The 16,563-nt window shown below is 32.6% G+C and overlaps 1 protein-coding gene across 3 annotated transcripts in view; it reads left to right on the top strand.

Annotated features, from left to right (window-relative positions):
• The first annotated feature begins 2,540 nt into the window (after positions 1–2,540).
• LOC119829434 (solute carrier organic anion transporter family member 4A1) overlaps positions 2,541–16,563 on the top strand; it is a 46,430-nt gene continuing 32,407 nt past the window's right edge. For 2 of the 3 annotated variants that reach the window (XM_038351922.1, XM_038351923.1), the window contains exons 1-3: positions 2,541–2,749; positions 8,420–8,533; positions 15,550–15,694. In XM_038351922.1, coding sequence (XP_038207850.1) covers positions 8,426–8,533; positions 15,550–15,694 — 253 coding nt within the window. In that variant the 5' untranslated portion in view covers positions 2,541–2,749; positions 8,420–8,425. Of the gene's footprint in view, positions 2,750–8,419; positions 8,534–11,020; positions 11,121–15,549; positions 15,695–16,563 lie in introns of those variants that run through there. The other variant, XM_038351924.1, reaches the window with a different exon arrangement.

The raw sequence follows: 16,563 nt of genomic DNA, 5'->3' as shown, positions 1-16,563 counted from the left end.
TTGGTGACGTGTGGTAAGGCAACGCCCCGGTATGGTGGAAGACGCAGCTTTAAACTCCGACTCATGAATTTTTCTATTCTCTATATTTTATATATTTAAGATAAGATCAAACGTAAATAATTCTGTGTTAATTATGAAAGTGACACGATTACACTTAAATAACACGATTAAATGATGATGGATTTTATTAAATTTCAAGTTTAAATTATTTTTAATTGTAACTTGTTAATTCACAATAGTTGTATTCTACCAACTTGTTGCCATATGTGTTTTCCAAAACACTACCACAATTTACCTACTATAAAGTTTCTATATTTTTATGTCTCAGAGTGAATTAATTAATTATTTACTTATCGTAACGTTATGCTGTAATTGATGAAATATTTTATAAAAACTGTGCGGAAACGTATGCTATAGCGAAGCTAATTTCAATGAAAAATAATGAATTAGTGATGGATTTTATCAGGAATCTTGATAAAAATGAAATGATTATAATTTGCATCTATGAATCAAACTAATGTAAACTTCCCACAGCATATTAGAGCAAATGTTTAGTAATATATACATTTTTTATTGTCTTTGATACAAATATTTACTCACCGCTAGATGAATTATCCAAGTGCAACCGTTTTTAAGTGTGTACAAACAGACGTTAATGGATATGTATTTATATATATTTCTAAAAAGGCAAAAACTTATGTAACTATTATACTTTGTGGTGACGATGAATTTGAGAAAGTTTTTATGCGAAAGGCCACGGACAACACGTATTGTTTACATCATGCTTGTGTCTCATGTATATTTAAATTATAATTCACAGTCAAACATAAACACTCCAACAAGACATTTAATCTAAGAGTTTTTAATATGCATGACATTGTCTAACTCTAAAACAGTGTCATGATGTATATTCCCAATGAACTCTTCACCTAATCAACCGATTTTGTTGAAATTTAGCATTTTATGTGTAATTTGTTCCAAATTAAGATATAGGATAGTTTTTATTTCGTAATTCCCAATAATTTATAATCTTAATATTTTTAATTATTACTCAGCCACAGCAAAGCGTGGCCGGGTATGCTAGTTAATTATGAAAATTATTTCACCTGAAAAATTAAAATAAATTTTTGAGTGTCGGCCTCTATACTTTTTTATTAAGATGTTTCACTATAGAAATACAATGTCAAAATTCAAAATACCTTTTTTAATTATTAACTATGCAATAGCTAGCTTTTAACCGCGGCTTTGCACGCGTTAAATTCGTTGCAACACCCTTTCCCGCGCCCTCCCTTGTTTTCTATCTTATTATACATATAAACTTTCCTCTTAATTCAAACTATCTATTAAAAAACGCCCATCTGTTGCGTAATTTCAAAGATACATACAGACACACAAACGGCAGAAAGCTATATTTTATACCATTGAGGGATGAAGCAAGCGTTACACCTACACTTCCCTTGATTATCTCGAATAAAAGCTAAGCATGGCATGTTTAGCATGAATCTTTATATTTATTATGGACTAGCTGTCCCAGCGAACTTCGCAACGCCATAGAATATTGTTCCGACATATTTTCCTTATCGTTCTTACCTTTTAAACCTTCCCTAAACCTCCACGGACATATCAAGACCAAAATAAGATAAATCCGTTCAGCTGTTCTCGAGCTTTAGCGAGACTAACGAACAGCAATTGATTTTTATATATAAGAAGAAGATTACAATAGCCATAGTTTTAATTGTTAAACATAAAAAAGACGGATGCTACCGTTCGTTTGTTCCCACAAATTAAAATATCCCACAATTTACTGAATATTAGGTACTAATTAGGCGTCTAAAGTTTCTTAGTGTAGCCATGCATAAAAATCCATAATTTTCTTGCGTCTATCCACCCTACATATCCGGTCAAACAGGTTGGTCCCGGTCCTTGACCGGTCTAGTGAGGTGTGATTATCGATAAAATTCTATCGATCGTTGTTATATTTTAACGTGATTTTAGTGGGATCATGATTTTTTTGCTGGGAAAACATTATTTGGTATAGGCGTATTATAGCTGTGTAATTTATGCAAGTATAATATTTATTTAAGTTAGATATAATAAATGTTCTATTTAAATTTTAAAGTAATGATGATAGGTAGAATCGATGTAATCAATATGGTAATAGTCGTAATCACTTGTGTAAACATTAACTAAATAGGTTAGACTCATTTGTCTGTAATGATATTGGTTATATCATTGAACAAATTTTTCAATAATCATCTTTTTTCTTAAAAATTATATTTATTCATTTTATCTTATGTTCTATATCGGGAAATGAAGAATTCATTGTAATTAATTAAGTTTTTAGTATTCTTATTAAAATTTGTATGAGTGATTTCATTTGCCTAAAAAAAATCTATTAATAGCAAATCGCTATTTCTATTTTATTGTGATCCAACACAATAAAATATTACTTTTTTATTGGTATTGATTTTTAGTGCAACTGTGGATTTTTTTTTCGAAATTCGAACGTCACTAGGAGCGCGCGCGCCACTGTCAGTTTATCGCGCGACAGGTGAAAAGGCAAACGTTTCGCGCGTAAAATAAATTCAAAATTCGAATCGCATTTGCGCGCCGTTCACTTTTACTCTTCTGTGTTCTGTGTGTTACATAAGTTTAATGTTGTTATAATCTGTGAAAGTGCGTGCGTGTAAGTTTTAAAATGATGTTTGTGTAAAGGATATTACGAAAAGGATGATATTGTAATCAAAAGGTAATTTTATTTAAATTTATAATTACACAGGTTCTAATATTGTTTTATGTTGATCTTGAAACAAGTCTATTGGGATTTTGAATAAACTACCAACTGTTTAGTTTTTACCTAATGTGAATTGAAAACAATGTCATAATAATAGTCAACTAAGTAGAAGTGTTATCTAATACAACAATTATTGGTTTTTAAACTGAGTCATTAGTAGGCATAACAAAACAATGAAGATAGATTGCTAAATAATAAGATTATTGGGATTTTAGATTTATATGCGACTAGCTTTCCGTCTGCTCGCGTTGTAATAGGAATTATGTGTTTCACTCTGGTTAAAAGTAGCCATGTCACACTCTCGCCTCAAACAAAAAAAAAAAGATAAATTCGCCGACACTGACGACGTGTTAGACAAACAAACCAACACGCTTCCCTATTTGTTTCTTCTCTTCCTATTTTATTAATCTATACTAATATTATAAAGCTGAAGATATGTTTGTTAGAACGCACTAATCTCCGGAACTACTAATCCGATTTGAAAAATACTTTCAGTCCATTTATTGAGGAAGGCTATATATGTACAACGGGCGAAGCCGAGGCGGACCGCTAGTAGAAGCTAAGAATTTAATGGCAGGAAAAGAATCAGCTAGCTTATTCTATGCATGATATGCTGTGCTGTACCTGCAAGGATAATAAATGCCTACGCAATACGCGTTTGAATAACTAAACTACCTAGAATTTAAATGTCGTCTAGTCTGGAATCTCATACTGTACCTATAAGAAGTTAAGACGGTTTCGTAAAATTAAGGGTTCCATACTAATAAGCTGTAGAAATTGTCGTAAGATGTACATCGTTCATACATCATCTCTGAAAATTTCAATTTATGAGATACGGCTTGGTGACATACAGACGGACAGACCGGCAAACGGACAACTGTACGGAATTCTAAAAAGAACGATTTCGGAATGAATCAAAACTTGTTTTTTGCACGACTTCTCTTGGGAGAATTTGTTTTATTTAAGTGTGCTATATTATATTAAATTGACCGCCTCCTTTGTACAGTGGTTAACGCGTGAGCGTAGAACCGAGGGGTCCTGGGTTCAATTCCCGGTGGGGACGTAAAAAAAAAAATGTCTCGGTCTGGCAGGACACAGAAGGCTGATCACCTACTTGTCCCAAAAGAAAATCGATCAGTGAAACGGATGTACATCATCTGCCCCATACCCCAGTAGGGGACACGGGACTTCACTTTTTTTTATTATATTAAATGTTAAAGCTATGTAATATAACTATCAGAAGTGCTTCTATAAGAATTCTAATTAAAAAAATAAATAAAATTCTCAAATTTACAATCAGGTTAGTTCCAGCAGAATCGTATAGTGTACTAGCTGCGCCCCGCGGTTTCACCCTTGTAAGTCCATATCCTGTTGGAATAGCGGAATAAAAAGTTGCCTATATGTTATTCCAGTTATCCAGCTGTCTACGTACCAAATTTCATTGCAATCGGTTTAGTAGTTTTTGCGTGAAAGAGCAACAAACACACACACATCTTTATAAAGTTTCGCATTTATAATATTAGTAGGATAGTCCTTAACTTTTACCTATGCCTAGGACTTCTTTAGGGTATAAGCCCCAAAGAAGTCCTAGGCCTTAACCAAGGTTCTATGAAATGTTTATTACAAAATTCATCCGTATAAGTTCAGTATTGTACATGAGAATATAATATATTATCTTTTAGTAATATCACAGATAAAATATATCATGTGGTCGAATTTCGACCTCTTCATTCGCCTGTTTTGACAAAAAAATCCATCAGCCATTTGTAACAATAAATATGCATAGAAGAAGAGAACAGATGCGATTTTTATGCAAAGGTGGAAACAGTCCATCGCAACAACTGTTGGTAAGTATACCACAGACTTTGGTAAGTGGCCAACGTTGTTTATATGCACCCACTACGCCAGAGACAATGTGACATGGTGCTGGGTCTTAAATAGGAATATACTCTCTACCAATATTAAGAAGATGAATCGTGTGTATGTTTATAGTTCTTTTATACAAAAACTATTATTTCGATGTCAAAAATTCTTACATTATTAGAAAGCTGCGTCTTCACTGAGTGACACAGCCTACATTTGTACCTCGGCAGAAGCCGGGGCAAACAGTTGGGGACACTGAAAAACAGCGCTGTCAATGTTCTCAACATTGCAGCATAGGCTGAGTTGTCTCCTTTTTGTCGGGGTCATTATGACACACTCCTCATTTCTGATGCTGGTATTTTTCGTTTGTGTAATTCTATATTTATGTTGTGTAATTGTATCTATTTCTTTATTTGTATAATTTCTATCATTGGTGTGTTGTGCTGTCCCTAACAAATAAATGTTTCTTTCTTTCTTTCTTTCTTTCTTTCAGTTAGTCTAGTATAAATCTAAATAAATGTAATAAGTAGCCAAAAGATTTAACAGCGAATGACGTAATCGTGCACGTGAAATGCATTCTACCAGAACGCAATTCGACTGCCATATAAATGAATTATTTATCTAGATCAGAATAATTTCCGCATAAAATTGTGTAACACACAGTGGGCTTATAATGTTATAAATCATTATATGGAGTAATTACAACTGACCTTCGAGCGCGTATGTAGGTTTTGATTATAAGTATTCGTAGAAAAACTCTCAGTGTGTCATATGTGTTATTAGACTGTTAAACAGCTAAATGTGTTTTAATGGAAATCAAACATTCTCATTTCTATACTAATAATATAAAGCTGAAAAGTTTGTTTTTTTGAACACGCTAATTTCAGGAGTTAGTAGATCGCTAAAATTCTCCCGATCGCGATACCAGAGTGATAAAGCCTATATTTAAACTTTAAAGTACCACGGGCGAACGTGGCATCCTACGCCGCTATTAGTTTACAATAGGAGAAAACACTAGCATAAAACCATAATCGTGCCTATTTATAACTATATACATCCTACTAATCCTACTTCCAACTATAATCCTACTTCCTACTAATATAATAAATGCGAAAGTTTGTAAGAATGTGTGTGTGTTTGTTGCTCTTTCACGCAAAAACCACTCAACCGATTGCAATGAAATTTGGTACGTAGATAGCTGGACAACTGGAATAACATATAGGTAACTTTTTATCTCGATATTCCAACGGGACACGGATTTAGCGGGTGAAATCGAAGGGCGCAGCTAGTAAAATGTATTTCCAATAGATTTGTCGATCACAATATGACATAACTAGGAAAGTGGGTATAATCTTTACTACTAATAAAATACTACATGTACTATTATAAAGAAGAGATACTTGTATGTAGACATGGGCTCTTTGTGTACTACGGACGAAGCTGGGACGAATTGCTAATAGTATTTTGCCAACCAAAACCGGCGGACTCTAGCTAAGTGCTCCGGAGATATAAATTATGATAAGGCATTCATGTACTGTTCCGACAAAGCAAAAAGTAAGTGTGTGTGTGTTAGTGCGCATGTGTTCGTATCAGTATGGTAATTACCGACATACCATAAAAGAGTTCTCTTATCGCGTGTAATCAGTGCAATTTGAATAAATTATAATCGACTTCGCTTTGAATTATTGTTTATTGTTACTTGATAGCTGATTCTGTTTAATTCAGTATCATATGCAAACATTAACCGCCTGCAAAAAAGTGGTCATGCAAATGCGCATTTAAACTCAAACTCAAATATTTATTCATTCAACTAGACTTCTTATAGAAGCACTTTTGAATCGTCATAATATTACACAGTTATAACATTTACCACCGGTTCGGACAGCAGTTTCTACAGAGAAGAGCCGGCAAGAAACTCTGTAGCTGCTCTTTTAAAATAATATCAATTTTACATCTTAATTCTACATAACATGTACATAACAATGATGCCAATGAACTGACCTGTGGTTCTTAAGCGACAACATTCCATGGATTGTCATCTTCCATATATTCATTAATGCTATAGTAGGCTCTCTGAACTAATGCATTTTTAATATAGTTTTTGAATTTAGCACTACTAAACGATTACTATGAGGAATTCTATAGTATAAGCGTATCAAGGTATACGCTTATACTATAGAATTCCCATAAATGAATTTTTTACTTTACTAAGCCAGAAAATATCAAATCTTCTATATAAATAAAAAAACGTAATGTTGGCTCTTGCAGTCTTATATTTGATTATTTGTCGATTAAACGAAACTTTCATTTTGCTTAAAATCCGTTCGTATATCCTTTTCTGAAGTCGGAAAAGTATGATATAATTGTACTAATCAAGGACTAGAGAACTTTGTAGATAGTGTATATAAATATGGTGATATTGTTTTAATAAGAAAGACTTATATAGAAGAACATAAGACTTCTGCGTATCGTAAGACAAGGGTTATTCTGTGAATTCAATTTCTATATCAGATATCAGAAAAACCTGCAAAGTGCACGTCTGATCCAATCGGTTTTCTTTTGATTCGCAATGAACACTTAAATACTTCTTGTAACTTGTAAAAACAACCGAATTCAAAAAAAAGGTGGTTATCAATTCGTCTGTATTTTGTGTTTGTTACCTCAGAACTTTGAATTGGGTGCACCGATTTTTGTTTTTTTTTTCATTTGAAATCTGGTGCCTGCCATGCGATGCGAAAATAATTGGTCTATTTAATAGATGTTATTATACATATAAACCTCCCTTGAGTCACTCTATCTGTTAAAAAAACCATCAAAATCCGTTGCGTAGTTTAAAGATTTAACCATACACATGGGCATCATCATCAGCCCATATATGTTCCCACTGCTGGGACACAGGCCTCCTATTAGGGTCATAGGGACATAGGGACAGAGAAAGCGAATTTGATTTATATTATGTAGAATCACTACAGCCGCCGTGGATAAAAAATAGGTTCACCCAGTCGAAAGTTATGAGGTTATAAAAACACAAAGAAATGCAATCGAATTGATAACCTCAATCTCCTCCATCCTCATTCTTTATATGAAATCGGTTAAAAATTCCTTCACAAATAATGAATGTTCCTAACATATGGCAACAAATCCATATTAAGCTAAAACTCAAATGTCAAAAACATAAATTCTTCAACCAAACCTGACCTGGACGTATGCAAGTGAAAATAACAACGAGCCCTACCTCGTCTTTTATAGTCACTGTGACGTCAGCAATTAAATAGAAAGGCGTGCGCAGGTATGCGCGCGCGCATGTCCTGATTCCCAGCCATTGTGGCATTGTCATCGGTTTCATTGTCAGGATGGCATGCTCTGTTGTTGGTGTGTGTTTGAATTGGTTCACTTAAGCTAGTGTGTGTTGGAAGGAGATTTACATGGGTTAAAAATGTTTAACGGATTTCATATGGGATTTAATCTATACTGATATTATAAAGCTTAAGAGTTTGTTTGTTTGTTTCAACGCACTTATCTCAGGAACGAAAGTTTGTAAGGATTTGTGTGTTTCTTACTCTTTCACGCAAGAACTACTGAACCGATTGCAATGAAATTTGGTACGTAGATAGCTGGACAACTGGAATAACATATAGGCAACTTGTTATCGCGATATTCCTACGGGATACGGACTTACGCGGGTAAAGTCGCGGGGCGCAGCTAGTATAAGTGAATGAGAATGAAAATATATTTAGTTAGAGGGAATTTTCGTCCTTCCAGAGCATAATGGCGGCGGAGACTGGAGGCTGTGTGAACAGGGCATTCGAGGGTGTTGACGATGGCTTCCATACCATCGACCTGCGGGCCACAGTCAGGAGGAATGGCAACTACCAGGTATATAACTACATATGCACTCTTAAAGTTTAAATATATGTTATCAGAGTAATATTTATTTTAATTGAATCTGTAGTTTATTTATGTCGTAATCATTTCTTTTTTATACAATATTATTTATGATTTCTGTATTTAAAAATCTAGTTATATTGATATATAAAGAAAAGTCTTATAAAAACAATGCCTCTGTATTAAAATTTACTGACGCATGCGACTTGTCCTGTGTTTTTTGGTTGGAAACCCTAATTTAAGATCATAATTAATGAAATTTTCTTCCAGTTTACATAAATGGAAGAAATCTTATATATTTCGATCACATCATAAGAAAAGAAAACTCAACTAAATTCGAATTGTATTAGAATATTTGCTTATATCTATGATATAAGCCCTTAATATTTAAAGACTATGTTATTATACAAAAATGATATATGGCTACCTCTACAGTTTTTTGTTATTATTATAAATAATTAATCCTACATAATACAATTAAATAGCCTTGTATCTTTATGCTATAACAGCATCTATGTGTGTTAACGACACCGTAAGGATGTATTAGTATTAAAGATTATAAATTTGCATTTAAAAGACATCGCGTTGTGACGTGACCTGTGTACAAAAATGTCTCTAAGCGAGTGTCGGACCAGAAAACATTCTAAAAGGTTCTGTAGATGAAATAATTTTGAAGGCGTAAATTGTTTAAAGGATATTGTGAAACAAAAAAACAATCAAACCATAAATTTTAAATGTGATACTATAGACTATAGACTATAGTGTATAGACTGTAGACTATAGTGCATAGACTATAGACTATAGTGTGTAGTGAAGATCTGAAAGTTTTGTCAATTTTGACTGTAATAGTATAAATGTTGGTTTTGCCATTTGCTTATGGAATCCAAACAGTTGATTCGTTCAGAAACAGTACTCGTGTCTGATAAGAATAATAGTTTTATAACACTATTATAGGCTCTTCGACTATATGAAACACATTTAATAGATTCGGAATATATAATACACACGATAAAATTTAAATTACTGGCTTCGTGTTAATGTAAATTTATTTATTTTATTATTGTGTGCGACTAAAAGTTGTTGACTAGATTATTTTATTTTATTTTTTTTTTTTAAATGGTCATCCATTTTTTGAGTTGTGGTCGCATTTGTCTCCCTAATGTCAAATAAATTTATTATTAATAACAACGATATCGCTACCTAACTAAATAAATACCAAAATATTTATCATCGTAAACAATAAAGAATAACGTTATCTCTCCTCCTATAATACGATTCCCTGTGTCAGGGAGCAAATTCATCACCTCATCATTTCTCCCATCTAAATCCAACAGTTCATTACTACAGCATCTTGATAAACATGCATAATTACATACAAATTGCGTTACATTCGCGCCAACATCCGAACGCGCCATTGAATACAAAACATCTACAAATGACAGCGCTCCCACAGCATCGAGGCGTTAATGAAAATTATTATTTAACTAAAAGCATTCCTGTAATAACCGTCACTAGCGAGTAGCGGCGCAAACAGATGTTTCCACGTTTCTTAATTTCCCTCCAAAATAAAATATGGCGCTCATTCAGTTTCACTGGGAATTAAATTAAAGCTCGCCAAGTTGACGCGCGTGCGCTGTCGTATGCGTATAGATTAGTTTGGCTTGACAGAGAAAGTTTATCCCTTATATTGCTTTATTAATTTGAACCGTATCAGCGTCTCATTGGCTGTCCTAGCTTGGACCAATGTATCTACATTTTGTTGTTTTAAATATGCCCAAAGAATGATATTATTTAGTGCTGTGTATAGTGTGCCTGATTTACACTTTTCTCTAGTTTGATCTCAGGAATAAAATATGTAGGGGTTTTTATATGATTCGGCATATGGTCTGTCATTTGCTGGTAGGATTGATGCCTCAAGGTAGGTAAATGATTAGGTAGGTAGCACACGAATTCTTCAGTGCAGAAAATTAAAAGGTTAAATATACTTATTATAATTACATATATTATATTCAGGTTATATGTAATTACTAATAATATTATTTGTGCCACAGGCCTGATTTCAAATATTCTTTCACCGTTAGTTATATTATGTGATCTCGGAACGCTATAGGCTATAGTTTTGCGGTCGAAGCCGGGGCCAGTCCGGGTCCGCCAGTATATAAATACCCAGTTACAGGGCACATAGGACATATATTACTACTCTGTAAATATTAAAATGAAATGAACCGAGCTTATAAAAGAAATACAGTTTTGTGTCCTAGGAAAATTACATAAACTTAATACAGCAATTTAATGTTACTTATAACTTTAAGTTTTTCAGAACTGTGTGAGCTTTTTTATTATTTTACAATTTTATGCTTCCGTACGTAGATTTCCACCCTAAAACTTGTAAGGTGTGAAGACCCCAGCCTCTGTGTTCCCTTACTCTGTTCCTATCTTGTTTATATACAGTAGCACGCTACGTTTTCATTCAGTCTGTCGCGAGGGGTTGGTGACGCAGTGTCGCCCTCTGGTGGTCGTTTATACGGAAAGTTCCGAACTATGTTTTGAACGGTGAAAAGTCCGCGGCAAAAGAATGGTATTGTTATATTTGTATTTAGCTTTAGGTTTAATGATCGTGGTAATTATTTATTATGTTTGTATGTAACGCAAAAACTACTGAACTTTTTAAAGAGTTTTTTTCTCGTTAAGGGTGATAAAATTATTATTTTACGCAATAAGCAAAACTGCCTGCAAATTGTCAGAACTAGACCATATTTAAATGGGACCACTTGGCAGGCATCAGCTTTCAAACAGAAAAAGACTCATAAAAAATTAGTTTTACTAGTAATTAATTATGAGATTAAAAACACAAAAAACAGCCCAATTGATATCCTCCTCCTTTTTTTGAAGTCGGTTGCAAACGGGATAAATTAACATAAAATTTGTTAATGTTTTCGTAATTAAAATTGATTTATAATCTGGCTAAGTTAATTAAATTCGAACCTTCAAAAAGTCTGGATATAAATTCTTTTATAACTGCTAATCATTAGATTTGACCGGGGTTGTTCAATGAGTTTTCAACAACCCCTATCTTAAGGAGGTATTTATTTATATGAAAATTATGATTAAATCGAACCTTCGTAGTACCTACAACAAATATTAGTAGGTACAATATATGAAAATATCGTTCATTAATTGGCTAAATTTCTATTAAAGTACTTTTAAATTTGATGCATTAAAGCTTGCTTTAATTTAATAAATTTCAGCATAATTGAGAGATGTTATTTACAAGAATAATAATGCCAACAGAATGAAAAAAAGCCAACGTATAATTTATGTGGAAAACAGATACAAAGTGAAGGATAGAATTCTAGAACCTACTAACTAATGTATATAATATAACCTTGCTTTATATGATAGAAATATAAAATAAATAGATAATCTTAACTCCATAAATATATCAATAAAATTTGAGATAATCTTAACATTTCTATGCGAGCACGAATTTAACGTCATGGATTAATTTATTTTTCAAATACATTGAACAAATTGTTTCCTTTACATCATCTAGTCCATTCCTTCTTTCCTGTGGCTAAATCCATTCCTTAAATAAATTCCCTTCCCTCGCAGAGGCACTATCTCTGCGAATGTACATGGGCGCTTACCATCAGGCGAACCACACAACATAAAAATATGTATATAAATAAAAAACATGTAACAATTTTACAGATTGTGTTTTGAAATATAACTCTACAATAATAAAGTTGTTAAGTGCTCTGGTATTTAAAATATCTAACCTTTCACTCACATTTCTTACTTAAATATTTAATAACAGGTTGTTTAACTGAACTTCTTATATAATAAACGTAAAATTATTTAAATTTTGAAGGCTGTGAGGGCTGTGTAAACAGTAAATACTGTAATTTATATGCCTAAATAATTTTATTTACTATCTCTCGCTTAGAAGTAGCAGTGGAAATTGTTTTGTTATAAAAAACACAATTAAATATAAATACAATGAATATAATAGAGTTTAATTAATACGATTTAATTTATTGATAGGTTTTATTTGGCATAATAAGTAACCTATACGTCAAAAAACACGAAAAAAATATAAATGAGTAGTTGTCAGTGTCTGCTAAAAACTAAAAGAAAAAAAAACTGCCAACAAAATATAGATTCATTCAAAATAAGAACGCACGTGCATAATAAAAATCTTATCAACACCAATTCAACCATAGCACGTATAAATGGTACACTTCTATGGAATAATAGGTATCCTGTGTATTGTCTGGTCTGACCTTATAAAAGATAAATATTGAAACGGAACTCTTAAGGTCTTGAATGACTTCCTGACTTGGCGAATAGTCTAACCTAGTGTGAGAGATGAGGGGTCGAAAACACTAAGCCTATAAAAATTATGGACCTTAAAATATTTTTTTAATTTCTTTAAAATCCTATAGGTATGTTTGTATGTAACCGACTTTGTTAGATTCGAATTTGGCCTACTTTAAAGGGACAGATTTTATTCAAACTTCGTACACTTATCAAGAATCGGGGACAATGCAATAATTTAATGTTTATCCTATTATCTCCATTAGTGTTGCTAGGATTAAACTCGCACAAAAACAAATACAAAGACTTGGGAAGTCGATCGTCTCGGTATTCCTGAAATTGTTATGTTGCTATAATATTGTATGGTCATTACTATAAATTTAATGTATAATAAATTTAATTTTTAATCGTGACTACTAAATGATTTCATTACATATTATTAATGTATTTGTAAATGAATATAGCTATTTTCATCCGACTTCAAAAACGAAGGAGGCTATAAATTCGACAGTATTTTTAGTGTTTCATATCTTTCTACTGGGTGAATGAATCTTTATGAGTCTTCTTTTATTTGAAAGCTGCTGCTTGCCAAGTGGTCCTGCTAAAATTTGGTCTAGTTATGACGACTTGAAGACGGTTTAATTTTATTAAGAAATAATTATTAGATACGTATATAATTCTCATATGATATACGACTATACCGATCTCTTTAAGTACCAATTGAATATTTATTTACTCTTATTTATTAGATTAAGCGATTTATTATGTGAAAGTGTAACTCATAATTGTATTTCATGGTACTGGATTATTAGAGTATTAAATGTATTCCTCCTTTATATATTTCTTTTTCACAGTTGGTTGCCTGGAAGAGTTCACTCTTTAGTGATAAGGCTGCCCGCTGGTTTAGTTTAAAGTCATTTATTTTAAGGATGCGTTATGTATGCCAGCACAATAAAGTGTAAATAAATAAATAAAATAAATAAATAAATAAATATTCAACTTATTTATCTGGGTAGATGTAACTGAAACTCTAGTGACGTGAATGTTGCTTACTAGAATTATTATCCCAGTTTGTATAAAATCATTTATCCCTCTTAAATAACAAATTATCTTAATAAATAACTACCTATTATTACGAGAACACCTTGGTTATATGTATCGATAGTTCTGAAAAGCGTATAATAAGTAGTTACTATATAGTATACAAATTCTGGTATTATTCTCAATCCACAAATATAGGATATTTCCGTATTACAATTTCATACAAATTAGACTCGACAGTATAAGTGTAGCAAAAAATAGCCAAGTGGTCCTCCAATGAATTCCGATTGGAGTAATGAAGCCCGCCCACTATGTCCTTTATAATATTTATGTGTGACTAGCTATAGCGCGTGGCTTTGCTTGATGCTTGGGAGACAAGTTTTTGTTTCTTTTATTGGAAGGCAAATATTTCCATATCCATACATTGTAGTTAATAGTATCAACTTGGGTTTCAAAGTTATGTTAATTATTCATAGAAACTTTATTATTATCACATAAGTATTATCATAAAAAGTATAACTATTTTAGTTATAGCGTCTAGAAAATATTACGAATTAATATTAAAATCGTAATAAAGAACTTATTCCAAAGGTTTCACTGTCAGCTATTATAAACATATAATATGTACCTATTATGTATAATATATGTTAAAGAAATCGCAAAAAGAACAACATTTATATGAATTTCAATAGCCTCATTCAACAACAACACAGTACGAGAGACCATAAAACGATCAAGTACAATTTTTAGACCCTAAAGTACACTCGATCTAATTAAGGACCAAGTATAAATGTGGGTGCATTCAGGGCATTAAATCTTGATCTGGTTTGTGACATTATTATTTATTATTAGTTCCGGCCCGTTGTTGTATCATTCGACTTGCTGCAACGAGCTTATGATTTAGCTGTCTTGGTTTATAGGGATGGGTGTTGGTAGCGAGGATCTTTTGGGGATAAATTTGTGGTTGGGAGGAAGCTGGAGAATTGATTACACGTGATTGTAGTGGAACTTGTTTTGGCTTTTAGGAATTAAAGAGATTAAGAATACATTTCTTAAGTAAAACTAAATCTCACGATGGCGGCGTTTGGTTTAACACAGGTCAATTCCTAAATTTACTCCCAGATGGATTTAATTTTATAATTGAGGATTCATTATTTTGAGGAATTGATGCATTCAAATTCAATTAACGTTTCTTTAACGTACGTTTTCAACGTTTTAACAACGGTCCGTTTCTATAAATACTTATCTGTGTAATTTTTAACAATACATTTAAGTAAATTGCATTGAATAGTTATTGAGTACCTTAAGTACCAGCGTAGCGTTTTTAAACCGACTTCAAGAACGGAGGAGGTTATTAATCCAACTGTGTTTTTGTTTTACATCTTTCGACTGTGTAAACAGATTTAATAGTTAAATTTGATCTAGTTCAGACAATATGAAGGTGGTTTAGTTTTTTGTTAAATCTTAAACTAAATAATAAATAAAAAATTGATAAATTCTACCCCCGAAGGAATAAAATAGGGGATGAAATTTTGTAGAATGAAAATTTATTGAGACCGCGCGGGTGAAGCTTCGGGCAACAGCTGGTTATTAGATAATTGCTTTGAGTTTGCTATACAGAGTACAATGGTTTAAATGCCTTTCGCCAGGGTGACGAAGACGCTGCGTCACATCTGTCACCAGAGGAGCGTGCGCTGAGGTGCGGCTGGGGGGTGGTCCGGCCCAGCTGGCTGCAGCGCTTCAGGACCGCCAAGTGGGCTCTCTTCTGGCTCTGCTGGGCTGGGGCTATACAGGGTGCGTATTTTATTGCAATAGTACAATTATTTCGCCTTTTGGTTTCGGTTTTTGACTTGATTTACTTATGAATTTAGCATGTAGACCATTTTCTGTTGGGCTTGGGCTATACAGGCTGTGTAGATTTTTTTTAGAAAAATAATCAAATCAGTAATATGTACGTTTATAGTTAGTAAAAGGAGGGAGATACATTATGTACCTAATGTGAGGTTTTTCATCAAAATTACTTTTAGCTTGATTCTAAACTGGCTTTCTCAACTCGGAATTAATCCTTATAAAGGGTGTATAAAAACGTAAAATTTCAATTTACGTGCAAAATACCGCCATAATTCAATGAACAATTGTATTACAAAGGTAGCTCAGCGTGAAAATTGTCATTTAAATCCTATAAAGGACCCCCAAGGTGTTTTTTATCTGCACAATTACGTTGTTACGGCAACCCCAGAGAGGGCACAGTCCCCAGGTTAATATAGAGATTGTGTTAGGTGAAATTGTCTGTTCTAATTAACTCTTATTTTATACTATCTGTCAAGACTAACATTAGTGACTGATTTGTTGTGTATTTTTATATATTGTGTATGCTTCTTTGTTTTAGGTATATCTGCAATTTGATTGACATCAATTAATATAGAAAAATTTTCTAAATCGTGTATAATCTTCCCAACGTGATACTGGCAGAATTGTACAAAGCAAAATTGCCATTAACAAAAAATTGAATTGAATTGAGATTGTGTTGTTGTTTAGTATATTAAATTTTTTTAACAAAAAAATATCTCCAATGTTAATTAGGAGCATAATATACCTAGTCTTGCCATAAATATTGTAATAAAGAAAAAAGAAAATTGTTAACTGCAAATAACATTTATTAC

Source organism: Zerene cesonia, chromosome 10 (assembly GCF_012273895.1).
Source record: "Zerene cesonia ecotype Mississippi chromosome 10, Zerene_cesonia_1.1, whole genome shotgun sequence".
NCBI classification, from domain to species: Eukaryota; Metazoa; Arthropoda; class Insecta; order Lepidoptera; family Pieridae; genus Zerene; species Zerene cesonia.
Note: the sequence above shows the minus strand (reverse complement) of the source record. Positions and strands in the feature narration are given on the sequence as shown.